This window comes from Eurosta solidaginis, chromosome 1, assembly GCF_040869045.1.
Source record: "Eurosta solidaginis isolate ZX-2024a chromosome 1, ASM4086904v1, whole genome shotgun sequence".
NCBI lineage: Eukaryota > Metazoa > Arthropoda > Insecta > Diptera > Tephritidae > Eurosta > Eurosta solidaginis.
The window spans coordinates 340446849-340474653 of NC_090319.1; the positions used below are offsets into that span (position 1 = coordinate 340446849).

The 27805-nt window shown below is 36.9% G+C and overlaps 1 protein-coding gene across 1 annotated transcript in view; it reads right to left on the minus strand.

Moving 5' to 3' along the window:
- Positions 1 to 27805, minus strand: part of Dhc98D (Dynein heavy chain at 89D) — a 322849-nt gene that overhangs the window by 216624 nt on the left and 78420 nt on the right. The window contains exons 16-22 of the mRNA XM_067773518.1: positions 26795 to 26927; positions 22167 to 22252; positions 21647 to 21781; positions 7750 to 7956; positions 7478 to 7692; positions 5783 to 5978; positions 2099 to 2332 (exon numbers count right to left, since the gene is read on the minus strand). Of these exons, the coding sequence (XP_067629619.1) occupies positions 2099 to 2332; positions 5783 to 5978; positions 7478 to 7692; positions 7750 to 7956; positions 21647 to 21781; positions 22167 to 22252; positions 26795 to 26927 (1206 nt within the window). The remainder of the gene's footprint in view (positions 1 to 2098; positions 2333 to 5782; positions 5979 to 7477; positions 7693 to 7749; positions 7957 to 21646; positions 21782 to 22166; positions 22253 to 26794; positions 26928 to 27805) is intronic.

Genomic DNA, 27805 nt, shown 5'->3' on the forward strand with positions numbered 1-27805 from the left:
AATTAATGCTCCCCGCAAATCGTTGTTGAAAGCACGTATTTCGACATTTTCAAGAGCGAAAAAAACACGATGTTGTATGAAACTTGAAATGTTTGGTATTGGATATTGTTGACAGATCATAAGACGCCAACTGACGCTAATGGTAAGTTTTGACTATTCCTACAATTGTGCCTACTGATGGTAAGATGCCCATACCGGTTTAATATGCATACACCTGATATATACCTGGGCATCCAATGTTGGGTTGACCGCCAATGATCTTTCTTACTTAGAGGTATAAGGTGAAAATTTTAAACAGACCTAAGCTGGGAGGGGTTACACTGCAGGGAAAACCATGTACCAAATATGTATCTAGGAATCATACTAAATAGTAAAGTGTCGTGGAAGCTCAATGTGAAGTAAAAAGTGAAGAAACACTCGACGGACCTCTCTCTCAATGAGTACCTATAGCGACTGTAAAGCCTCTCCTATACTATGGGGTCCTTGTTCGGTGGACAGCCACACAAAAAAAAACCACCTCAAAAAATTAGAATGCTGACTTTCAATGATTAGCATTACGGGAGCTTTGAGAAGAATTCCGACGGCTGCACTGTATGCCATTCCTGACACTCCACGTTAGCAACTGGCGGAAGTAGTAGCCGCAACCGAAGTAGTAGAAACACTGGAAGAAAATAGCTTAAAATGTAGCCGCGTCAACTTTTAAATTGACAGTCAAGCAGTAATTAAGACAATAATCTCGCAAAGCACAACATTTAAAAGTGTGCTAGAGTATATGCAATCCCTGAAAAAAATGAAATAGCGCGAGGCATACACATATATGGATCCCTGTGCATATAGGAGTATATGGGAATAAAAAAGCGTATGAGCTAGCCAAAAAGGGGCGTTCGAAGCTTTCGAAATTAGAGTGGGCGAGATTAAGAGAAGTCGAAAGGTTTACATGTTCGACCAAGGCGGAAAGGCACAGACCCTAGCTTGCCGAAGATCACGTGTAGGTCTTACACTAGACTAATGACGGCACTGCCTTCTGGCGTCACATGCATTTTAATTTGGCTTGACGATCGAGATCACATAATATTTTCTGCGTTCCCTACTAAGAATATTTAATCGGACATTCACAGATAACTACTTCCATCTCATTGTCTAAACTAAGGTTAATCATCCAGATGGTGATGCGACTGTCTGCTATCTTGGATTTGCATTCTTTTGCCTTATGTAGCGAGGGAGAAAATAAAAATTATTCAATCTAACTTTGCTAAAACCGTGCTGACTCGGTTATAACCTTCCTCGTTGTGTTATGGTCACCTCATAATTCCTGTTAAGGTTTTCATTATAACAACGTAAATTTCAAAAGGTTCTTAGCGTGGTGAGCCCCCAACTCATCCCACAAACCCGGCTAAAGTATATAAAAAAAAAAATAAAAATACTACCACTACTCTTATCTACTAATTTTGGCAAAGCATGCACCGTATGTGTCTGTTCCTATTGTGATACCACGTGAATCTCTCCCCTTATCAAATCAACAGGTCGATTCAGCAAAACTAAGAAATTCCTGACATTTGCTGAATCGACCTGTTGGTTTGAGTAGGGGAGAGATTCAGGTGGTATCACAATGGGACCTCGTTGGGCCTAAGTGCACTGATGCTCGCACCGGTGGCCACTCTAACCTAACCTATGTGTTTGTTTAGTGCTACCGAATAACTTTCTTCATCATCTTATTCGCAGTTCCTCACACGCATTGGTTACAGCACCTCATACATACATTATTCACGAAAAATTACGCAAATTTCAAGACTTTGTTTGTGTGGAGGACAAGAGCATAAATTATACTCTTTGTTTTCTTACATCATCTTTGTTGATATTTACGACTTGAGAAGAGTGATAATCCTAATACATTCACCTGCATGAAATTTTATTGTTTCTTATTCTTACTCAAAGAGGAAACATAAAATGCCATTTGCATGTGTGAAACTGTGGAAATGTGGTGAAAAGTTGCCAATTCGCATACGAAACTTTCCCTATTACGCCATCACATATTTATGTATATGCCTATGTTGACTACAATGTATAGGAGCACATACGTACATACATATGTACATACCTTGATAATGTGATTTTGCACAGCCGTTGGTTCGCTGCTACCCAATATTGAAAGTAACTCATCCGTGGAAATGAAATAAAAGCGCGGAAATATACGTCTTTTTGACTCCAAATACTCATTTAATGACTTCTGACAATTCTCCAAACCGATGCCGAGTCCTTGAATTTCGGGCAAACGGCCAGGCACCGAGCACAGTGGCACCACCAAAGGATTCTTGGCACAGTCAACCATAATCTGTGAAATGAAATACAGAAATAGTAAAAATAAAACTCACAAACGAATAAAAAGGAGGTAGAAATTGCTTAGAAAAAATGTATATTTTGCGGTGAGGAGTTGGGAGGAGAGTATGTATGAAATGAAATCAAACTATATAAATCACATAAATGTGCAGTGATTGTGGCAAATGTTGCAAATGTGGCAAAATTAAGTGGCAAGTAAGCAAAGATGACAAACAAACGATATACGAGAAGTATAATATCAAATAACTTGGCAAAAGGTTAATATAAGACGATATATTTTGTTACCGAGTTGGAAAACATGCTCGGTGAATAACCGAGCAAAAGAAAGGCGTGAGTACTAAGTACGCGTGAAGTTCGATGTGTAAACAAGCAGGTGTTATAGAACACTAAGTTTTTAAGTTTACTAGAACTCATGCATGGGAGGAAGCTAAACCTCAACAGAGGTAAATTTACCAAAAACAGATATATTTGGGCATTTTGAGGCTAAGACTTCAGGTATTAGAAATGATACAGCTGCCAGATCTCGAAGCAGCAAGTGGCATATGTCCTAGAAGGCTTCAAGTATTTGCTAAGAAGACACAATTATGTTACAACATTGGTACTGGTTGTTGATAAGGTTTTTCAGATTGTCGTTAATCATACTTCTGGTAATGCTACTGACTTATTCAATCTATGTGAGGTCATCATGGACAGGCTAGTTCAACCTGACCTAACCTAGCCAGCTTGTTATTGCGGAATCATCCACCAGTTTCCCTTGGTTTATTATGAGCTTGTTGTTGACGGGTTACAGATGTGCAATTGATTTTATATAAGAAATTTTTTTATGTAAGACATCGTTTACACTCCAAAAACAAGCTGATAACAATCCGATTGGAAATCGATAACTTTTCAATACATAATCGGTAACATTTTGACAACAAATTAATAACTTTTCGAATTCCCATATCTTTTCGATAACAAGTCGATAACTTTTCGATAATATATCGATATTTTGATGATATTTCGATAAATTTTCGATCAATAATCGACAAATCTTCAATAAGAAACCGATAGCATTTCGCAAATAAATCGATACTACCCTGATAATTAATCAGAAACACTTCTAATAAAAATTGTTAACTTTCAGATACAAAATCTATAATTTTATGAAACCATGCCGATTACTTTCCGATAGTAAATCTTCAAACTTTGGATAGCAAACCGATAAAATAACGATAGCTCATTGAAAACTTGAGTAATCGAGAGATAATGTTTTAAAATATTATTTCTATAATCGATAACTTTCTTTTGATAAATCGATAACTGATCGATAAGGAGTGAATGACATGCCAAGAGTAGAAAAGTGTAAACTATGCTCATGCCGTAAACGGGATACATACTTGAAGCAACCCTGCTATTGGTTAACAATCAAGGTTATGTGGATATGATCCTTCTCTTTTATTAAATAGCGCAAATATTTTCAAGGAACCTTTTGCTACCCGATTGCAAAAGATGACAACCTTTTGCTACATACATACGTATAACATAGTTTGATTAAAGGCATTTTGGCAGTTGTGGTCGTGATATTGTAACATATTACTTAGTAGAATTTGTTGACAATGTGAAGTATTAGATGCATAAGAATGGTGAGCAGGCCCTTTAGTTTTCAATAAATTCGAAGATGGGCCCGTAGAACTGAAAAGGCGATACAAAGGCGCATATAAACTAAATACACTTCAGCTTTGCAGTAAGTAGATTCTGGCTACAACTGATTGAAATACGATTTTGATCTGAAGACACTTTCGCGGTTATTCACACAGCTCTGGTTCTAGAGTAACCGTTGGAAAGCAATCATTTCATTTACACGATACTATCAGAGTCTCAGATTTAATTTATCCAAATTGGATAATGACATACGTTGAACACGTCCGCTTGGGAAACGCCCTATCTCAGACTTTTCTTCATAAACACCTGATCTAAGCAAAAAAATTGACATAGGATGCTTTTGAACCGGCAATCGATGTAGGGAGACATTTCATTTCGGTCCCGCGGAAGTCTAACGCTCTTCTGTTCTTCGCGTGGAAGACTGAAACTTTTCACTTTTGTTATGTAATGTGTTAAAGGGCATGTTTCTCGCTGCGTTTTTGGCTCATTTATATAAAGGAAGTGTTTGCGTCAGCCTAGAAATGGAATGCTCGTGGATGAAATATTTTAAGAACTAGTTCATTCCAAATTTTTCTCAACCACCTACTCTGGATAGCATAGCGGCAAAAGCTACGGTTATGGAAAGTATAAAATGGAAAACTGGTCTGCAACTAGAAAGTCATAACGACAGGCTACTAGGATTTGTGCATTTTCATCCTAAAAATGTTGTAATTCTTTGGAGTAGAGATTTCAAATGACGAAACCATCGGTATGGTATCGGATCGTATCTAAATTCAGTTCTTTTTACAACATACAAACAATTCGCATATGACATAAAATAAGCTTTATGTGATATGCAACATTTTCGAGGGTAATGTGATAGTAATTTCTAATTCCATTAAATTTACCGCTAAGTAGCATGACGCCAAGCTGTCGGCATAGAAAATTCGCATGATAAACGTGAGGAAAGTACCTACAACCTTCTACACAAATATTTTGTTTACATGTCACTGTAGTTTCATATAACCAATAATAAATACGACAATGTACTAAGTCGCTATAGAGAAAGCTTCGAATTTCGAATAGCAAATACATAAATATCATGTTGATCTTGGATGAAGGTGCGGTTAGTCGAAGTATATAAATAAATATACACCAAGGAATAGAAAAATTGCAGTGGAATATTTTATCAAATTTCGAGAACTAAATTCTTCTGTATTGTGTTTAATATTTCAAGAAAAATAAAAACTCCTGTACAAATCAATCGCGGAAACGTTTTCAAAAAATTCGAGAACAATTTACGAAAATTTCGAACTTCGTTTTTGAGTCCTTTGAATTTTTTTGAGTATGCAATTTTATAGCGCAAACAATTTTAGGCTTAGAAAGTACAAGTTATAGATTTTTGAAAAATTTTCGGAAGGTTATTTCGGTTTTTCTTCCATACAAAAAAATGCTTCACACCGTGTAAGTAGAGAAAAATCTGAGACACCCTTCTCAAAAAAATTTAAAAAAATCAGTGCGAATTTTGAGACACCTATAAATTGTACTTTTTTTGGGCTTAAATTGATTGGGCTAAAAAACTGCGTTCTCAAAAAAATTTAAAGAAATCCGAAAAAAGTTCGAAATTTTCGTAAAATTGTATCGATTTATTTTGAAAACGGTTTTGATATTGGTTCGCATAGTTTCTGTATGCATAGTAGTTATATTTTAAATATCAAAAATAAAAAATTACAAGAATTGAATTGACGAGATTTGATAAAAATTTCTACTGCTTTTTTTCTGTTCGCTGCTGTATGTATATAGTTTGTTGTTTTGTACTTACCCTGCGGTATGCTTTGTCAATGTCATCAAATTTCTTTGCTTCGTCTGGCAATTGTGCACGTATATCACCACCAATAAAAATTCCTTCAAGGTAAAGCCACTTGCGTTGAACCACCTGCCATTCGTCAATTATTTCTCCGATTAAGGACAACAAACGTTCCCATTTATTGACAGTTTCCAAGAATGGACCAATGAATCTATTTAAGCGGGATAAACAGAATGAAATGTAGACAATGTAGGGATGAGAGATTTCTACGAAATATTTATGTATATTTGACTGAAATGCGTGTCTTATGAAACTAAAATGATAATGTAGGTATTTATGTTTGTATGTTATTTGTATTAATTAATTATTAAGAAAACATCACACGAAGGCTTCTTAATCAACACCGAAGTCTCATGGAAACGTGGTTGAGATGATAAATTTTGATTTACCTACATATGTACATAGGTACATAGTTGTTTGGGTTATTCGATAACTAAGGGTAGTTCAACGTGAAAATATATTTCCATACGTAAATACATTTACATACGTAAATATATTTTCACGTTAAACCACTAAATATATGCCAGTCCCCGTCAGCGGGCAGCATTTGCAGTGTAGACTGCATAAGATGAACTGAATCATACAGAGTGGCTGCCAATCCTACCAAAACAGAAGTTTTTCTTTTTGAGGGAGATGAAACATTTCTAAGCTCAGACGAGCCTCAATAGTAAAAGCTTTTTTATGGAAAGCTGACTAAAAAGCCTTAAGTGAAAAGGCTCGTTGGCATTGTACAGCTAGCGGGAATTCACTAGTGAGCGAAAGGAGTTTTCATAAAGAATTCTTAGCTGGCTAATTGATAAGGGGCTCAAGTCAGAAAACCTGCAAGAATTTCCCGCAAAGCACTACCTTTGTAGTCGACTGCTGTGTCAGTATACATCGTGTGGACCTTGTAGGTAAAATTGCGCCAGCTCGCGTTTCGATTAGCCTTTGAAGCCTGCCGAATATATATAGATGTTATTATTCTTATCGTCCTTCGCATTTTTTCCCCCCAAAAGAAATCACGTTACTGCGGCGAATATTAGTAGTTTCGGTCTGTCACTATGCCGCTAGTAATAAATGCTGGACAAAAATAACAGAGAGGAAAGCAGCTGAAATTGAAAACAGTCACATACATATACATCTGCAGAGCAGTAAATAGCGCTCGTTGCTCAGACATATACACACATATACATAGAAGGCAACAGAGAATAAAAGATCCCGAAACGAGAAATAAGTAAGCAACTATTCTAGAAGATTATTCACGAAAAGTCTAGTCCCTGGGAGATAGAGGCGAACGAAGAAACTGAGAGTATAAAAGCAGCGACAGCTATGTAAATATCATTCAGTCTGATTATAAAACGTTGTAAGTGAAGTACGCTAGTAGTATAATTGTGTAGTACTACTACCATAGTAGTTTTGCCAATAAGGAATGTTTTGCTATACGGAATATTTGAGTTATTTTTTCGACAGTTCAGCGATTCAAACGATACCAGAATAATCGAGAATTTGAAATAAATGGAGTCCTTCCATTTATTTCTCTCAAAATCGAATTTCGTTTTTACAGTGGTCCTAAACCTATACGTTCCGGAACTCATGCTATCCCATAAACATATTTTAGTTTTATTGCATGTTTAAAGTTTGCGTAACATTTTCTTATTTCAGTTTTCTTACTGTGAGGCGCCCATTGATTGTAAATTCATTGCATTATCCTCGAGCGTGACAACGATTTCCTCAACCGAACCCAACGTATATCCACGATCCTCATTGCCCTTGTAATGCTTATGTACCTTGAAAGCCATATTGGCCCATGTGTCCTCGACAGCCTTCACGCCACGTTCAATTGCCAGTTCTTTAATGGCATTATTGAGGATTTGTTCAGCGATTTCCTGAGAAAAGAATATGTTAACCAATATGCTAACGGAATGATTCCTAGTATCATTTACCTGATATTCGTGCAGTTTCATGGCAAACATATTTTCTAGTGTAAAGCGTCCTGGAGCCATGTCAAAGTATTGCCCGGTCTTTTCCATTAATTGTCTCCAATGACGTTCACGCAACGCTTCATTTTTAAGACTAACCATTAACGGTACAGTATTCTTGAATTGCTTCATACTCAATTCAAGCATCATACCAGATGGTAACAAGCGAACCTGTTGAATTAAGAATTATGAATACAGAAGTATAGTTAGAAATTTTAATTCCATATGTTTCATAGAAAAAGAAGCTCATTGTGTAGGTTTGCAAGCAAGATATGTTTGTTTCCTTCTCTTTCTAACGCATTGCCACCGCAATGTCAAACCAGTATGACACTGAACGAAATGTCAAAATTACCGGAGTTGCTGCCATCCGAATCGACGCAAGTATGCAAAAGTTAAAGAAAAAAGGAGCGGAATTTCAGATTGGGGTTGCCTTTTTTAAACAAATTTAGTCCAATTTATGGCACCTATCAAATTTTACATAAGTTATGGAATGGGGTTTCCAAAGACTCACAGTTATATCAACATTAAGAATCTAACCACATATGGAAAGTTTTTCCTCGCATTTAAAACTACTACACTATTTTGTGCCTAAGAAGTAAAGCACTGCCGAATATCATCCACAAAAAAGGGAAAATAGAAAAAGCACTATGATCAGGCGACTCCAGCTGTGAACGAGCAGCTGTTACATATCCTACTTGTAAACCTTTACAATGTAAAAGCTGTCTGGGTTTGCGATTAAGTAATTGACTACTCAAAGTTTTGGCTAACACTGGGATTCAATCGAGCCCATCATCAAACAAATTTAGATCTGCTGGTGAAAGAGGATAAGACTTTTTAAGTTCATATATCTTCTTTTGATGCTTCGTTGTTTTACTTTATGAAAATCAACATTAAACCTAAACTGCTAAACAAACATTCCAAACAAAATATTTTCGAAATCCCATGCTTCATTTTCCAAGTGCATATTTCAATTTTTCCAACCAATCTCGATAGATATGTTCAATCATAAATTTGCTTGACATGCACAATGCAACGCAAAGCGCTGGGGCACGTTATTAGCCTAACTAAATTAGGCCACTGCTTGCTAATAAATAATCAACCGTGTAGTATATAATGCTAATGCACTTTATACGTACATAGTACTTATGTATATGTTTATATTAGAGTGACCAGGAAAACGAATGAACGAACTATTTTGTTGACGCCCACATCATCATGGGCATTAGATTTAACGATGGGTACCCGGGTTATGAGGACATCGAATGTCTCGGAGAGATCCTTCCCAATTCTGAGTGGGCTGATGGTGTTGCTGAACGTCATTCGGCAGAGCCGTACTAACTTTTGCAGTAAACTTAAATTTAGGCAAATCAGAATACAAGCAACTTCTTTCTGAGCTCCCAAAGGCTACTTTTAATTCGAAAAAAAGATGACGAGTGTCGGTTCTACTATCGTAAATATTATGCAGGATCTGGTGCATCGTAGAGGACTGATCGATATTAGATTTACCACGTTAGAGGCCGCATTGGTAAGGTCCATCAGTATATTAACTTTGGGCTTCAGGTTTCGCACAATATGTTGGATAGAAGCTTATATAGCGATATGTGAGATCGCCTTTGTTGTGGTTGGGCAGAGCACGCTTAAATTGGAATCTGAACACAAGCGCTTATACAACCATATTTTTCATAGGAGTCTATGCCTGCTCTTAACCAACTCTTCGCCTTAGTCACATCACGGAACGTGTTTCCCGTAATCAGCGATTAAGGTATCGGGTACGTCTTCCCCTTTGCTAGCCAGACAGGAGAAGCAGCTTAAGCACACTCTGTACGTAATTTACCAGGTCACCATTATCATTCCTCCAGGCATCTGCCCCTGTCTTGAAACCTTCCGTCAGATGCCGAATTTTTGATACGATTTTTTGGCATTATGTCTATCAGCCAACATCTGAAACTCCTAGAACTTTCGCCGTTCTGACCCTCGGTTACTACTTTTAAAGAGGCATTTCTAATCCTTCTTCACGTCATGTAAAAATATAATTTTCAGGTCCCTCTAATATAATAATGACGTTCATGCAAAGTTCGCATATTATCCGTTACTTCGTATCTAAACATCGTGTGCGAGAATGTGTGTTTTATGCGACAATGCCCAAGCCCAAACTAACATCAACTAAAATTTCACTTGAAACTAAACAAATCAACGCAACTAAAATGTAAATCAATTTAAACAAAATAAAAATAATAATAACAAGTAAAGGTATCTAAGTTCGGGTTTAACCGAACATTATATATTCAGCGTGAGCTTCAATTGTACATTTCATTTCAGATAAATTACTTTCCTACATAACACGTGGCACCGCCCGTTAAAAAAAAATGTATCCCCATTTCATCTTACAATAAATCTGGATAAGTGAAATATCATTGATTCAAAACTTTTTTTCGCTAAGATATAGCTTATTATTTTCGTCTACGACCCTTTTAAAAATCTTTTATATAAAAGTGGGCGTGGTCCTTAACCGATCTCGTCCATTTTTCTAGAAATATTTCCTGCTATAGAGAAAATTTGTATACCAAATTTTATTACGATCCGTTAATTTTTCTTCGAGTTATGGCTCCCGAAACATAGAAAATTGCTTAGTAATAAAAGGGACGGTGCTACGCCCATTTTTTTAAATTTGAAGTTTATCCTATTTACTGTTATAAGTACACTTGGGAAATGAAATAACGTTGATATAAAGTTTTTTTTTTGCAAAGATATAGCTTATTTTATTCGTCCACGACCCGTTTAAAAATCTTTTATATAAAAGTGGGCGTGGTCCTTAACCAATTTCGTTAATTTTTCTTCAAAGCATTCCTTATAGTAAAGGCAAACCTCTCTGCCGAATTTTGTTATGATACGTTTAACTATTTTTGATTTATGATTAATAATATTTGTAAAATTGATTTTATCACAAGTGGGCGGTGCCGCGCCCATTTAAAAAAAAATTTCCAAATTTTTGTCGAGAGTCTCAATATCAGTCCACACGTCAAATTTCAACATTCTAGGTGTATTATTTACGAAATAATCAGGATTTTTGTGTGTTTCCAAAATGTTATATATATAAAAAGTGGGTGTGGTTATCATCCGATTTCGCTCATCTTCAATACCATTCTATTATGGGTCCAGATAAGCTCGTGTACTAATTTGGTGAAGATGTCTCAATATTTACTCAAGTTATTGTATTAACGGACAGACGGACAGACGGACGGACGGACATGGCTCAATCAAATTTTTTTTCGATACTGATGATTTTGATATATGGAACTCTATATCTATCTCCATTCCTTTATACCTTTACAATAAACTGTTACCCAATCAAAGTAATATACTCTGTGTGCAAAGCACGCTGAGTATAAAAATAGATTGTGCGCCTTTTACGTACAATAACAAAAGCAACAACAACAAAAATATTGGAAAATTTTGAATACTATTGGCTGCTATCAAATGTCCTGTCAGGCGTGAAATGGTGGCCAGCCGACACATTTGTAATATTTGACACGCTGCGGTTGGACCTAGTTTTCGTTGTTGTTGTTATTGCTAGCGTACCTACGTGGTATCGGCGTTGTTAATGCCACCAGCGGCGATCAAACTCTTCAGCAATCGTCGATTCTTCAGCAAATGACGACAAACATATGCACTCAAAATATTACCCTACATTCATATGTAGTGCGTACATGGCCGGAAAATTGAGTATTTGTCCAGCAGGACCACTTTCATATGGGGCTCCCTATCAAGCTATTTTTTTAAATAAAATTATACTAGCACATTGTGTATATGGGGCCCGCATCAAACGAAGCCTCTTTAAGAGGCAGGGGAAGCCCGCCCGAGGCCACTTGACTATGTCGGAGGTTTATCTGTACGATTCGCAGCGCCATTGAGTTATTTGGCTCCCTTCAAATGCGCTGAGTCTATGGTTGTTTGCAGCTGATTTCTGGTTTTGAGGTCTTTATCTACCTCCAATATTCATAGTGCCTTATGGTCATTTATAAGACTCACAACATCATTGAGCTGTTGGTTCACTTTTAACTTGGTCGTCTATCTAAGCCTATACCGTTGTAATATGCAGTGGTGCAAGTCATCGGAGTAAGCTGGACTCCGATCGTTATCTTCCTGCAGCTTATAAACGTTTTCTTCTTTATTTCTTATGCCGTTATTGCCCTCATTTTTCTGCATTTCGGCTTTTGTAGAACACGGCGTTTTAGCACTTCCCTCTTCGCTCTGCTTTGTAGATTAAGATGTGAGAATCCAATCTTTCCCACTAGCTTGCCTCCTGGTTCAGAGACGGGGGCGTTTGCCCTCTCCCTTCTGCCGGTTTATCGGCTTTAGCAGCTCGCTGCCAATCGCTACCCGGGGCCAGGGTAGGTGAGGTTAACAATTGGCTTGGAGAAGCTATAAATTACGCTGGCACCCACTTGAAAGTGTTGCTCTAAACAGCTCCTTGTGTCTTTGACTTTCTCGCGGGCATATGCTAAGCCCGTCGCGTTCGCGGTTGGTTGGGTTGACGGCTATACCCAAGCTCTGAATTACTCTTAATGCTTTCCGGTATTGTGAGAGGGTTCTCTTAAACTCCATCTCGTTCACGTCCTAACGTTAGTTCTTTTTCCAGGTTGGCGTACCTCTCTTTACCGAGCGCACTCACCCTTTACCGAGCGCACTGACTGCTCACTATTCTCGTTATCCGTACCCGACTCCGGCTTGCAATGCTATCCTACTCGTCCTTCCTTAATTCTTTGTGATGGTACGAACCCTTACTGTTGTTGTTGTTGTTGTTGTTGTTGTTGTTGTAGCGATAAGGTTGCTCCCCGAAGCTTTGGGGATTGTTATCGATGTGATGGTCCTTTGCCGGATACAAATCCAGTACGCTCCGGTACCATAGCACCATTAAGGTGCTAGCCCGACCAACTCGGGTACGATTTATGTGGCCGCGTTAAACTTTCAGGCCATTCCCTCCCTCCCTACCCCCAAGTTCCATGAGGAGCTTGGGGTCGCCAGAGCTTCGTCTGTTAGTGAAACAGGATTCGCCGCGGATAGGTGAGGTTGACAATTGGGTTTGGAGAAGCTATATATTGCGCTGGCAACCTGAAAGATTGCGCAACACAGCCCCTTGAATCTGGTATTTTAGTCGCCTCTTACGACAGGCATACCTACCGCGGGTATATTCTGATCCCCTAACCCGCTGGGGTACGAACCCCTACTCGATACGGCGGGCTCAGTTTCCTAATGGTAAATGCAGCGAAATGAAATAGCCGGACGCTATGGAGTTCGGCCAGACTCTCACAGCAAAGAAAAGGTTCCTGCTATAATGAGAGGATGAGAAGGAGAAATATGAAGAACATTTATTTCTAAAGAGAGATTTATTTCCACCTGGATTACCTAGTTCACCAACGTTCAGCAGGTCCACCTTATCTTATACAAAATACTTCAAAAATCATAATCTCACCCTGACTACTTATTTTCAAAAATTTAGGCAATTTTATGCTTAAATTAACATTTCCAATGTTTCCGCTGTAGTCGATTGCTCGCATACCCAACGTTCGCATTATTGGCGGTTTCATGAGCACATCATTGCAACGTTTCTACTTTCAAAATGAGATTTATTACGCCCACGAGTTGTATGCAATTTTAGACAAACAACATACATCAGGGGCCTAGGGGATGACAATGAATTGATTTTTCTTTTTCCGCATGTGCTTTTGTTATTATGTAAAGTCGGCTGCGTTGGTGGTGGTAATGGCTTGAAGTGATGTTGTTGTATGGTCAGATTCGCCAATATTAGCGATGACACCATTAGGCTAGCCACGCACAATGATACAAAAGGCATTACGTTTTTGTGCGCTAGGGGGCGCCTGGTGACTTTGTATGAAGTAGACAAAATAGGTTCGACAACAGCTGAACAAAGTCGACCTTAGCGGCTATACAAATAATATGAATACGAAATTGATTGCCATTGGCTAAAGATATTAGTGTGCGGTATTTTGTGGATATTTCTAAATAAATTCTGCATAGTAAAGCGTAGTATGTTTATAGTAAAATATATAAAGGCAATAAAATTTACGAATGTTTCTAAATGTATATGGAGGTTATATAGGGGTCCACGGAACTGGTATAAATTTCCGGTCGCCATCCACCAAGTAATGGTCAGAATAAATATTTTGAATGGCATTCAAGCAATGCACTACTTCCGGTTCTTGTATGTTCATATCCTCAAAGTAGCCACTAAACATCTCATCAATAGCGTATAAACAAGTTTTCAAACTTTTTATGGAAGAAAACCTAAAACAGATTGCGGAAAAAAGTTTTAGAAAATTAGAGCTTATGATTTCTTCTCGAACACAAGCGAGAATTCCGAGACCCGAGAACTCGCCTTCTCGCAAGATTCTTGTATCTTGAAATACTCGTAAATCTTGGCAGTTTCTCGAAATTCTGTTTAATCGATGCATTGAAGAAATTGGAGAAATGGTAAGCTCTATCGAAAATTAGTGCAAGTTTTGGGAGACCTTTAAATTGTATTTCGTTAGACTTAAATTCTCAAAAAAGTACAAAGAACTCCAAATAGAAATTTCGAAGTTTTCGAATATTTTCGCGGACTTTCAACTTTTTTCGAAAACGCTTTGGGATTGGTTTATATAGTGTCATTAACAAAATTCACAGAACTTTTTTCTTAAAATGTGGAAGAAAAAAAAATTGATTGGAGAAATTTGGTAAAAGTTGTCACTGTTTTTTCGTTGTTGTTGTTGTTGCTGTAGCGACGAGAAACTCCCTGATGGTCCTTTGCCGGATGGAGATATGTCCGGTAACAGGTACCATTAAGGCCCGACAATCTCGGGAAAGATTTAGTATGACCACATGAAACCCTCTAGGCCATCCCGCCCTCCCAACCCCTAGTCCTATGAGAAACTTGGGGTCGATAGAGCCTCGGCTGATAAAAAGACAGTATTGGCTACGGGAAGGTGACGTTGACAATTGATTTGAAGAAGCTATAAATTGTGCTGGTAACCCCTTACAAGGGTTGCGCTATACAACACCTTAAATCAATTTTGTATTTAAGTCGTTTTTACGACAGGCATATCTGCTGCGGGTATATTCTATGCCCTTTAACCCGCTGGGGTCTATTCGCTGCTGTATATAAAAAAAGGAAAAAAAGTTAAAGTTGGTATTAATTTGTGTTGCTATTTCATGATCGCAGCCAGTGTTTGCATTTGCCACTCCAGTGTAGTAGTAGTAATGAAAATTATTCTCTGCTACAGCTTAGGTTCTGGACATAAAAATAGCACTGAGGCAGCACTAAAATTTGATAGAATTCCTAAGGCTCTGCTATGAGCTAAGTTGTTGTTGTTGTAGCAGTGTTGTTGAAGCAATGAGCTACGTCGTGTTTTAGAGCGGCGCAAATAGGAACGAAAACTACGAACGAAGTGCTATTTGTAGTGGATCGCTATTCCCACATTGTATTTCAAGTCGTTGTAGATTAGTCGTATTGTGAGAAAAAACAAAGTTCTACATAACCATGCCCAACAATCCAAATAGCATTAATTCAGTGGTCGGCAAAGATTAAAATGTAAGTGCATTAGTGAGAGCGAGAGAATGAGCATCCCAGTACGAAATTAAAATAAAAATTACAACATGCAGAGGATTCATTTATAGCAAAAGTTTTGGAAAATTTAATTTTTGATTCAGAAATATATATGGAGCTGATTTAAAAAATGAAAACATAAAGATACATTGCAGCAATTTTTTACTATTTCGCTAAATTTTTTTAACATTATATAGTAGTTTTTTGCAGTGCTGAAGTTAAATTTTTTTTCGGCTGAGAAAAAAAAGGAGTGCAGAATGAAATTATTACAACTCTTGTTAAATACTTTAAAAAACTCATATTGTTGTTAAAATTTATTTAATAAAACATACCCAAAAAGGTAAAAACCCAAACCTAAACATGTTTTGAAGATGAGCTACATATGGAAAGACCGTCATACCAGTTGCGTTTCCCAGTCGTAATATTTTTCACAGGGAACCTTAACATTTTTGCGACAGCCGTGCGCAGTATTTATTCGTTGCTGTCTCGCTCACGACTGATGATGGAGAGTAAGGATATGTGTGAAGTAAGTCTAGCTCAATTGAGCCATGACGTGCCGACCACTGCATTAATTTAATTTTTTGTTTTTGCTAACGCTCCACTACAAATAGCATTTCGTTCGTAGCTTTCGTTCAGGTATTTGCACCGCTTTCATAGCAGAGCCTGACGAATGCTAACAAATGTTTAGGCTACTGCTCTGCTCTACGCTCTGTTCGTGCTCAGAGCAGGAGCAATAGCAAAAAAACTAACTCCAAAGCAGCATAGCATTTTCAATCACTTATTACAGCTGGACATGAGCTATTTTTTCGATAGTACTCGTAGCACATGTTCATTTTAAGAAACTATTTCTTGGTGCTAACTTCAGCAAACCGAGCGTAACGAAATTTTCAAAAAAAAAAAAAACAACAAGGATTGTCACTTAGCTGTAAAACAACAAGGAAGTCTAAGTGCGGGTGTAACCGAACATTACATGCTCAGCTGCCAAATTACAGCTTGCAAAACTTTTAAATTACCTTCTTTTAAAAGTGGGCGGTGCCACGCCCATTGTCCAAAAGTTTACTAATTTTCTATTCTGCGTCATAAGGTCAACACACCTACCAAGTTTCATCGGTTTAGCCGTGTTTGTTAATGAATTATCGCACTTTTTCGGTTTTCAAAATTTTCGATATCGAAAAAGTGGGCGTGGTTATAGTCCGATTTCCTTCATTTTAAATAGCGATCTGAGATGAGTGTCCAGGAACGTACATACCAAATTTCATTGAGATACCTCAAAATTTACTCCAGTTATCGTGTTCACGGACTGACGAACGGACGGACGTGGTTAAATGAATTTCTTTTTTCGTCCAGATCATTTTGATATATAGAAGTCTATATATATCTCGATTCGTTTATGCCGTTACGGGGTACGGTTATGCGAACAAAATTAATATACTCTGTGAGCTCTGCTCAGCTGAGTATAAAAATCTGTTTATCATTTTGTTATAAATTATCATTTCAAGACTTTACAGCCCTTATGACATATTGTTAAATATATCTTCATAAAAACCAAGTATTTCAGTTTCTTGCAAGAATATTAAAGAAACTTATACTCGCTGAAGCGAACGATGACAAAGAAAAATTGTGGTTTTCAAAACAAAACAACTCGAGGCTTGTTATTTTCAAAATAACAAAAACACGTTGCCAAAAGTTTAACTCGCTATATTTCTTTTATACAACTCCAATTCTTAAGGATGTATGTGCACCCATTCTCTCAACAAAATATAATAGTAAAATATCTTTGCCGCCTGTAAAAGCAGTCATGTGGCAAAATCCAAAGTCTAAACTACTCATATCATCCGCTAAAAATAAAAAATAAAATTAAAAAACTTCCGACGTGCTGAAATTTATGCATAATAGAAATTTTATGACTTCGAAATTTGTTTGGCTTACGCAATTAAAAAAAAAAAAATGAAATATTTCCGTTATACAACAAAGTGCAGGAAGTTCAGGCGGAAACTGCTAGTAAAGTGCCATAAAGCTTGTTAGTCAAGTAAATAAATCAATTTGTCATAATCAGCAGAAAATGGAAATTGTGTCGCTGCGAAGCTCATGCCGCTGTTGTTTTAGCGTATAAAGTTTTTTGTTACTTTTTGGCAAAACTACAGCGATGCCAACTAAGAGAACACCTGTAAAACTCAAAATAGGCTGGGTGAGTTGGAGAGAGTTGGAGCAGCATAGCGGCGGGGGTTATGTAGAGGTAGTAGTGGATGAAGTCAAAGCTTAGACTAAAGTTTAGTAGCTTAAGAAGCAATCAATTAGATGAAAGGATCGGGATGAAATTAGCGTGCGGAAAGTTGTAGATGGACAAAAAACACAACTTATGCAAATAAAAGGGTTTTTCGTTTTGTATCATTATTTTATATTTTAATCTATAATAATAATTAAATAATAATCTATAAATCTTATAAAATAAAGTCGCTAAATGCCATGTATGCACATAACTTCACACAGAATGCTCCGATTTTAAAACGGTTTTTAGCGTTTGAAAGCTTAGTTATGTGAGATGGTACAGTTAATAGAATTTGAAGATATATATTATAGGGGCGTGGCAAATTACCAAAATGTAGTAAAAAATCATAAAATTTTTGTTTACACAGCTATAACTTATAAACGGATGGATGGATTTAAAAAATTCAACTTTTCAGTAAAACTTTGAAATATTTACTTTCGATCTGCATCAAACAAATTCTTGATTCCTTTCTTATATTAGCCAAATTGTTTAAACAAAAGTAACATTTTCACCAAAAAATGTGTTTGTGTGGTTGTTCGCTGTGAACTGTGGGCGCTAATTGCTTTTGAGTGAGGCATGATGCGACACATACATACGTACATACTATATATCATTCGCTGCGTTATTTAACTTCGAGCGTAGGTTTATAGGTATGTATGGATGTACATCACTACATAGTATAAAACAAAGTCGCTATTTCTGTCCCTATGTGCCTTTGAATGCTTAAACCTTTAAAAATATGCAACGGATTTTGATGCGCTTTTTTTAATAGATAAAGACTGATTGGCGAGGAAGGAACGGATGAACATATTTGGTTGAAAATTGGTGGAGCGGTAGCTTAGAACCAGGAGACAGACATAGGATAATTTTTATCCCGTTCTGACTAGGGTCTTGAGATCAAAACGTGGACCTAGGTAATCCTGGGATATGTTTGTACAATATGGGTATCAAATGGAAGCTGTTAATGAGTACTTTGATACGGGGTATTTTTCGTACCCGCGAGTAACTAGGGTCTCGAGATATAAGCGAAAACGTGGACGCGGGTACCCCTAGAATGTGTTTATACAATATGGATAACAAATGAAAGCTGTTGATGAGTGCTTTAGTACAGGGTAGTTTTCATATCTATTGGTGACTACGGTCTCGAGATATAGGCCAAAACGTGGACCGGGCACCCCCAGAATGTGTTTATACAATATGGATATCAAATAAAACCTCTTGATGAGTGCTTTAGTACAGGGTAGTTTTCATACCTATTGGTGACTAGGGTCTCGAGATATAGGCCAAAACGTGGACCCGGGTACCCCCAGAATGTGTTTATACAATATGGATATCAAATAAAACCTCTTGATGAGTGCTTTAGTACAGGGTAGTTTTCATACCTATTTGTGAAGGGTCTCGAGATATAGGTCAAAACGTAGATCACGGTAACACTAGGATGTGTTTTTACATTACAGTTATCAAATTGAAGCTGTTTATGAGTGCTTTAGAACAAAGTAATTTTTATACCGCTGTGTGACTAAGATCTCAAGACATAGGCCAAAACCTAGACCCGGATACTCCTAGAATGTGTGTGTAATAGGAATATCAAATGGAAGCTGTTGCTGAGAGCTTTAAAGTAGTTTTCATTGTGATATTCGATTTATTCGCATCAACCTGGTAAAACTGATAAATATGCATGCGAAGCCGAAATAAAGACATGAATTAATAATACCCACATAACTATTTACATACGTCCTATTCGATTTGCCTGGCAATAAGGGACGAAGAAGAATTGGAAAAACTTGAGAGAAGAGAAAAGGTGGAAGGAGAAGGAGACTGAGAAAGAGATAGAGTGAGACGAAGATAGAGATAAATGAAGCGAAAAGACGGAGCGAGAAGTGAATAAAAGGATTAAGAAATAGTGAGAAGGGGGGAGCAGAGTTAGGCGGAAAAAGCTTATTAAAATTTATGTAGATAGACCAAATTTAGGGCAGAACAACGTCTGACGGGTCTGCTAGTAAATCATACAAAATAAAGTCGCTAAATGCTGTTGTACGCCCATCCCTTCACACATAATGTTCGTTTTGTAACATTCTCAATATAAAAAATAAATAAATGTAAGGCGCGATTACCTCCGAAGAGATTTAAGGCCTAGCTTCTCTTCCAATTTGTGTCGTACTCCTGTTGAGTTTCCCTACAAATTGGTCGGACGGGACCTATATGTTTAAGCCGACTCCGAACGGTATCTGCAAGGCAGATGAGTTTTCACTGAAAGCTTTTCATGGCAGAAATACACCCGGAGCGCTTGCCAAACACTGCCGAGGGGCGACCCCGCTTAGAAAAATGTTCTTCTAATTGAAAAACCTTATTTCTAAAATTTGGTGTTGCTTTGCCCGGGTTGCGAGCCCAGGGCATACGGTGTGGCAGGCGGAGCACGCTACCATCACACCACATTGTAAGCTATAACTCAAAAACGGATGAACCGGTGTTAATATTCCTTCTTTGCAGTAAGACTTTGAAATACATACCTTCGTTCTGCATTGAAAAAAAACTAGATTTTTTTCTAATATTAGCAAAACTATTTAAACAAAAGTAACATGTTTTCCAAAACATGCAGTGTGTGTGTTTGTTAAAAGTACCTTCTAACAATTTGCTCGCACGTCGGAATATACATACATACCTGAGTCTCTTGTGTCAGGCTAACGGGAGAGGTCGGATATGATCTTATTTATTAAGAGGTAAAGGATACCAAGTTTGGCGAGGCGTAAGCTAGGTCACTCCTTCTGCAGAAGAAACTTTGAAACCCAGTGTCTCGGGGCAGCTTGAGCTCAGACCATACCACCAAAATAGTAGAGCGTCATCAATAACAGGATGAACAGACTACCTTATTCCTTATCCGCGCTTCGAATAGGGCCTTAGAGCCACAAATTAGGTGAATGGTTGGCGCTAGGGACGGGGCGACACACGTGTACACCGATGGTTCCAAAGTATTGGAAGGAGCAGTGTTAGCAGTATATAATGCTGATCCGGAAATAAACAGAGCTTACAAGCTGCCAGATCACTGTAACGTTTTGAAAGCGGAAGTAGGAGCCGTAAGCAAAGTAGTTAAAACACTGTAAGAAAATGGGCTAAACAGTAGCCGCGTGAACATTTATATTAAAAGTCAAGCAGAAATAAGAGCAATAATCTCGACATAGCACAGCAATAAAAAGTGTGGTAGGGTGTAAGCAACCCACGAGATAGAGAGAAGCAGACATCTGTATAGGGTCAGAAGGCATAGGGGAATAGGTGGGAATGAAAAAGCGGATGAAATAGCTAAAAAGGGCACATCCCTCGAAACTTGCTCTATAGACGTCTCAATTAGATTGGGCGATATTGAAAGAAGGCAAGAATAGCATATTATTGACCAAGCGGGAAAGGCATGCACCCAAGCGCGGGTCTGTATAGTGTCGAGGATCATGTGTAGAGCTTACAACCTAAGACTAACAAAGTTACTCCTATCATTTGAAAGAGAGCACTGTATACTCATTACGGGTATTCTGACTAGTCACAGCCTTATGGTGTTAAATGCTTTTAAATTTGGATTGATCAGTGATTGCAGATTTGAGATATGCGGTTTGGATGAGAAAACGATCGAGCACGTTTGGTGCTCGTGCCCTGCGCTTGTCAGGCTAAGACTCCAGCTATTAAGAGCGATCCGCTGTCAGATCTAGAAACAACCATTGGCATATGTTCTAAAAAGCTTCTAGTATTTGCCAAGAGGACGGTGATATTTTGTAACATAGGTTTTTGATAGGGCTTTTAAACCAAATTCTAAGAAGGGGCATTCAAAACAATTTTTTAAAATTACAACTCCAATATAAATAACCTTTACAAAGCCAATGCACAAACATTTTAATGAACTTATTTAGTTAAAATCTATTGAAGCAAACTAAAATAACTAGGAAATTTTCAACACTCCAACCAAAAATTTACTACCCACTAAACAAATAAATGAAAATACAAACCTGTTTAGGTAGTTTGCGAAACTCTTTCATATAACTTTCGATACCGTCCGTCAGTACCTGCGGATCCAAATCGGCCCAAAGTGTCTTAGACCAAACTTCACGTCCAGTTCTGTAGGCTTTGTAAAGCTTGTAGATCTGCAAAGAAGTAGGAAGGGAGAACAAAACGTAGAGTGCAGAGATTCAATAAAGTTTTCAGAAGTTAATAGTAAAAATTGAATTAAAAAAAACATCAAGCAAACTATTTAGTTTGCTGAGTTGCTCAACAAACTAAGATAAACTGCGCAATTCCAAATGCTTCATACTGAAGCCATTCAAGATACCAGTCGGTGGACCAACAGCAAAGTGGCACAAAACAAATTAATTAAAAAATTAAATTGTTTGTCTGTTAGTTTGTATCAATCTTTGTAGAGCAGGAGAAGAGCAGGTACGAGTAGGCCATAGTCAGTTTACCTTAGCGAATTGGGTTGCTGAGTTGCTGCTGACTCTTGGATTGATGATGCGTTGTATTGCATTGACTTACCAATATCATGCCTTCATAGTCGGACTTGATTCTTGTGAAATCATTGTAATCGGCCATCGGCATATCGAAAAGTTTTTCTGCATTGGCTAAAAAAGTCCAACGAACATGATGATGAAACGGAAGTGTTGAGAGCGATGTGAAGAATGAAACCAGAAAATGCAGTTAGTAAGCCAATTGTTCAATGTAATCAGTGTGCAGATCCATTGGGAGTGTTTACAAAAAAAAAAAAAGGATAAACTTTGTTAACACAATAATAACTAATGCAAGTGAAGCAAAGTGAAGTCAATAAAAATTGTACATAGTCAATATGTGATTGGCGATAAAGAAAGATGGAAGCATTTTAAGAGGAGGTATGAATTTGGGTTGAAATGAATATTAAATACCCAGCATTGAATTAAAAAAGTATTTATAATTTGAAGTATTCCTATACCTTTGATTTCAATCATTTCTATCGTTAAATCGTCAGTTAAATTTAATAAAACAACATAAATTTAGAAATATATAATTAATTAAAATTTTATATACTAAGAAAAAATAAAAATTAAATTAAAAACAAATAAAATAAAATGAAATAAAATAGAATAGAATAAAATAAAGTTAAAAAAACTAAATAAAATTAGAAAAACGAAATAAAATACAATTGAATTGAAATATTTAAAATTTGGGAAAATTTTAAACAACGTGATATCAGGACGGACGAGGCGACAGCTGTTTCGATTATACCTTGTAAATATCTTCTCTCTCTCTTCTCTTATCTCTCTTTTCTCCTGGGAGTGTGATTTGAACTCGCAATCCTACGATGGTCAAATGCAAATTATTAAATAAATTAAATTAAAAATTGCTTCAAATAAATGTTTTCATACATTTAAAAGCATTTAGGGCAAACCTAATTAAATTAAATTAAATTAAATTAAATTAAATTAAAATAAATTAAATTGAATTAAAATAAATTAAATTAAATTAAATTGAATTAAATCAAATATATTAAATTAAATTAAATTAAATGAAAAATAAAATAAAATAAAATAAAATTAAATTAAATAAAAAAATGTGAAATAAAATAAAATAAAATAAAGTAAAATAAAATAAAATAAAACAAAATGAAATAAATTAGAACAAAATAAAATATAATAAAAATTAAAAAAAATCAAATGAAATAAAATCATATAAAAAAGAAACTATAATAAAACAAGTAAGGAAGGTTGAGTTCGGGTGTAACCGAACATTACATACTCAGTTGAGAGCTATGGTGGCAACATAAGGGAAAATAACAATGTAGGAAAATGAACCGAGGGTAACCCTGGAATGTGTTTGTATGACATATGTATCAAATGGAAGGTATTAAAGAGTATTTTAAGAGGGAGTGGGCCATAGTTCTATAGGTGGACGCTATTTAGGGATACCGCCATAAAGGTGGATCAGGGTTGACTCTAGAATGTGTTTGTACGATATGGGTAACAAATTAAAGGTATTAATGAGAGTTTTAAAAGGGAGTGGTGGTAGTTAAATAGGTGGTCGCCTTTTCGAGATATCGGCATAAAGGTGGACTAGGGGTGACTCTAGAATGCGCTTGTACAATATGGGTATCACACGAAAGGTATTAATGAGTACTTTAAAAGGGAGTGGCTTAGTTCTATAGGTGGTCGCCTTTTCGAAATATCGCCATAAAAGTGGACCAGGGGTGACTCTAGAATATGTTTGTACGATATGGGTATCAAACGAAAGGTGTTAATGAGTATATCAAAAGGGAGTGGGGTTTAGTTCTACAGGGTGACGCCTTTTCGAGATAGCGCCATAAAGGTGGACCAGGGGTGACTCTAAAATGTGTTTGTACGATATGGGTATCAAATTAAAGGTATTAATAAAGGTTTTAAAAGGGAGTGGTGGTAGTTGTATAGGTGGTCGCCTTTTCGAGATATCGCCATAAAGGTGGACCAGGGGTGACTCTAGAATGCGTTTGTACGATATGGGTAACAAATTAAAGGTATTAATGAGGGGTTTAAAAGGGAGTGGTGGTAGTTATATAGGTGGTCGCCTTTTCGAGATATGGGCATAAAGGTGGACCAGGGGTGACTCTAGAATGCGTTTGTACAATATGGGTATCACACGAAAGGTATTAATGAGTATTTTAAAAGGGAGTGGACCTTAGTTCTATAGGTGGTCGCCTTTTCGAATTATCGCCATAAAAGTGGACCAGGGGTGACTCTAGAATATGTTTGTACGATATGGGTATCAAATGAAAGGTGTTAATGAGTATTTTGAAAGGGTGTGGGGCTTAGTTCTATAGGTGAACGCCTTTTCGAGATATCGTCATAAAGGTGGACCAGGGGTGACTCTAGAATGTGTTTGTACGATATGGGTACCAAATTAAAGGTATTAATGAGGCTTTTAAAAGGGAGTGGTGGTAGTTTTATATGTGAAGGCGTTTTCCAGATATCGACCAAAATGTGGACCAGGGTGACCCAGAACATCATCTGTTGGATACCGCTAATTTTTTTATATATATAATACCACTAACAGTATTCCTGGCAAGATTTCAAGGGTTTTTTATTTCACCCTGCAAAACTTTTTCATTTCATTCTACTTAATATGGTAGACTGTCACACCCATTTTACAAAGTTTTTTTCTAAAGTTATATTTTGCGTCAATAAACTAATCCAAATACCATGTTTCATCCCCTTTTTCGTATTTGGTGTAGAATTATGGCATTTTTTCGTTTTTCGTAATTTTCGATATCGAAAAAGTGGCCGTGGTCATAGTCCGATTGCTTAAATTTTTTATACCAATACAAAGTGAGTTCAGATAAGTACGTGAACTGAGTTTAGTAAAGATATATCGGTTTTTGCTCAAGTTATCGTGTTAACGGCCGAGCGGAAGGACAGATGGTCGACTGTGTATAAAAACTGGGCGTGGCTTTAATCGATTTCGCCCTTTTTCACAGAAATAAGTTATCGTCCCAGAATCTAAGCCCCTATCAAATTTCACAAGGATTGGTAAATTTTTGTTCGACTTATGGCATTAAAAGTATCCTAGACAAATTAAATGAAAAAGGGCGGAGCCTAGCCCATTTTGAATTTTTCTTTTATTTTTGCATTTTGTTTCACCATATCATTACTGGAGTTGAATGTTGACATAATTTACTTATATACTGTAAAGATATTAAATTTTTTGTTAAAATTTGACTTTAAAAAAATTTTTTTTTTAAAAGTGGGCGCGGTCGTTCTCCGATTTTGCTAATTTTTATTAAGCATACATATAGTAATAAGGGTAACGTTCCTGCCAATTTTCATTATGATATCTTCAACGGCTGCCAAATTACAGCTTGTAAAACTTTTAAATTACCTTCTTTTAAAAGTGGGCAGTGCCACGCCCATTGTCCGAAATTTTACTAATTTTCTATTCTGCGTCATAAGTTCAACTCACTTACCAAGTTTCATCTCTGTATTCGTCTTTGATAATGAATTATCGCACTTTTTCGGTTTTTCGAAATTTTCGATATCGAAAAAGTGGGCGTGGTTATAGTCCGATATTGTTTATTTTAAATAGCGATCTGAGATGAGTGCTCAGGAACCTACATACCAAATTTCATCAAGATACCTCAAAATTTACTCAAGTTGCCGTGTTAACGGACAGACGGACGGACGGACGGACGGGTGGACATGGCTGAATCAAATTTTTTTTCGATCCTGATGATTTTGATATATGGAAGTCTATACCTATCTCGATTCATTTATACCTGTACAACCAACCGTTATCCAGTCAAAGTTAATATACTCTGTGTATAATTAACCCTCCGATTAGCGGTGAATAAATTCAACATATCTTAGCGTTGTCGTCTGGCCAGACAAAATTTGACACTTTCAACTTTATCCACAAATATTTGAATTTTTATTTAACTTTTGAAGAAAACTCGTCGCACACTGTGATTAACCAGAATTAGGTTTGCATTTTTTTGATAAATTTTGAAATGAATACGAACTATAAGGTCTTATAGGCTTAAAGATTTTCGTCTAGCCAGACGGCAACGCTAAAATGTGACATAATGAACTTTGGTCCAAAAAAAAAGATAAAATAAAAAGTAAAAAATATCGACTTCCGAATTATTATAAAGACGGCCTCTAAACTTAAAAAGTCACTAACGCTTTTCATGATCGAGTGGGAGCATTAAAGTAATTCACGGAAATAAAGCCTTCTCGTGTGGCCAGACACCACAATCTATCGGTTAAGTAAAAGAAAATAAAATGACACAAATAAAACAATATAAATTAAATTTTAATTAAACAAAAAAGAGTTTTTTCAGTCAGTAGTTTATACCATTGGGATTAAGCTTTTCAGCAGAATGTCTGAGGCACATCCTTCTTAACGAAACTTTATAGTTATCTTTCAATCAGGATATGTTCATATATTTAAACTCTTAGGCAGATGTTTGAAGCTTTAGGATAGATGGAAACGGAGCGAATAGTCGAAGAAAAATCGAATCGAAGGGAACGACTAGGCAATTTTCGATTAAAGCAACTCAAAAAGTCATATCTTATTTGACACTGGTGGACTGTGGGGTATAAAATAAAACATGACGTTTTTTTTTAGTTGGCGAAATATACTTGGGAAGTATATTTTTTTTTACTTACACAATTCAATGCGCCGTTCTTCGTATGAATTTAATTTAGTGCCGTAAACGTCCATCAATTTGCTGCCTTTGTCCAAATCAGCACCCACAGAGCCCGGCCCATTCTCTTCAAAGTCTTTGATGAATGCTTCCAGCTAGAGTAAATGAATAAGAAATTCAGTTAAAATTAGGAGTGAATGGAAATTAGATTGAATAAAATTGTGAGTGAATTAGTTCGTTGACAAGAAATGAAAACGAATAGTTACAAGTCAAAATCCGAGAACTAACTTTGGCAATGCAAATATCTTTAGTTAGATAAATTTAAAAAGTTATTTGCATGCGACAATTATTTGCCTTGCAGTTCATTGTGATTGCCATATTTATATGAAATTAGGTTAAAGGAAAAGGACAGGTTGTTACTTCCGCCGAGTTGAATAGTTTTGGTCAACATTAGTAGCTTTTTTTTATGCGGACAATTAAGTAAGGAAGTAAAAATGCTGCTCTAATGTCCACGCCTGTGAACACTTAGCAGAAGGACAATGAGGTGAAAAACGCGTTCTACGAGCACCTAAAACGCGCTGCACTCGCCATTATAAAAAAAGTCGTGCTAGGCGACTTTAAAGCCGGGGTGAGCAAAGAAAACGTTTTTGGCCTCACAAAGAAGCCTCCCCTGGTGAACTGAGGCTGATCGACTTCGCTATTGCTCGAAACATGGTCATAGCCAGCACCAAGTTTAAACACAAAGATTCGTTAGCGGCGATCACGGAAACCAAGTGGTCAATGAAAAATTCTACGTTGTAATCCAAAGAAAGAATGCTGCCTACCCTAAAATCGAACGCAATAAGAAGAATGTGGGAATGCGAATTGAAAAAGGAAGCGAAATGCCTTTAAAGGAAGAAAAAAGTCGATGCGTGACGATTGGAATCCTATAGGCGATCCTGCAAACCACGTCAACTATTGCGGAATCAGACCGAGCTTCTCTTCCAATTTGCGACGTGCTGCTTTTTACTTTTCCTACAAATAACCCCAAGGG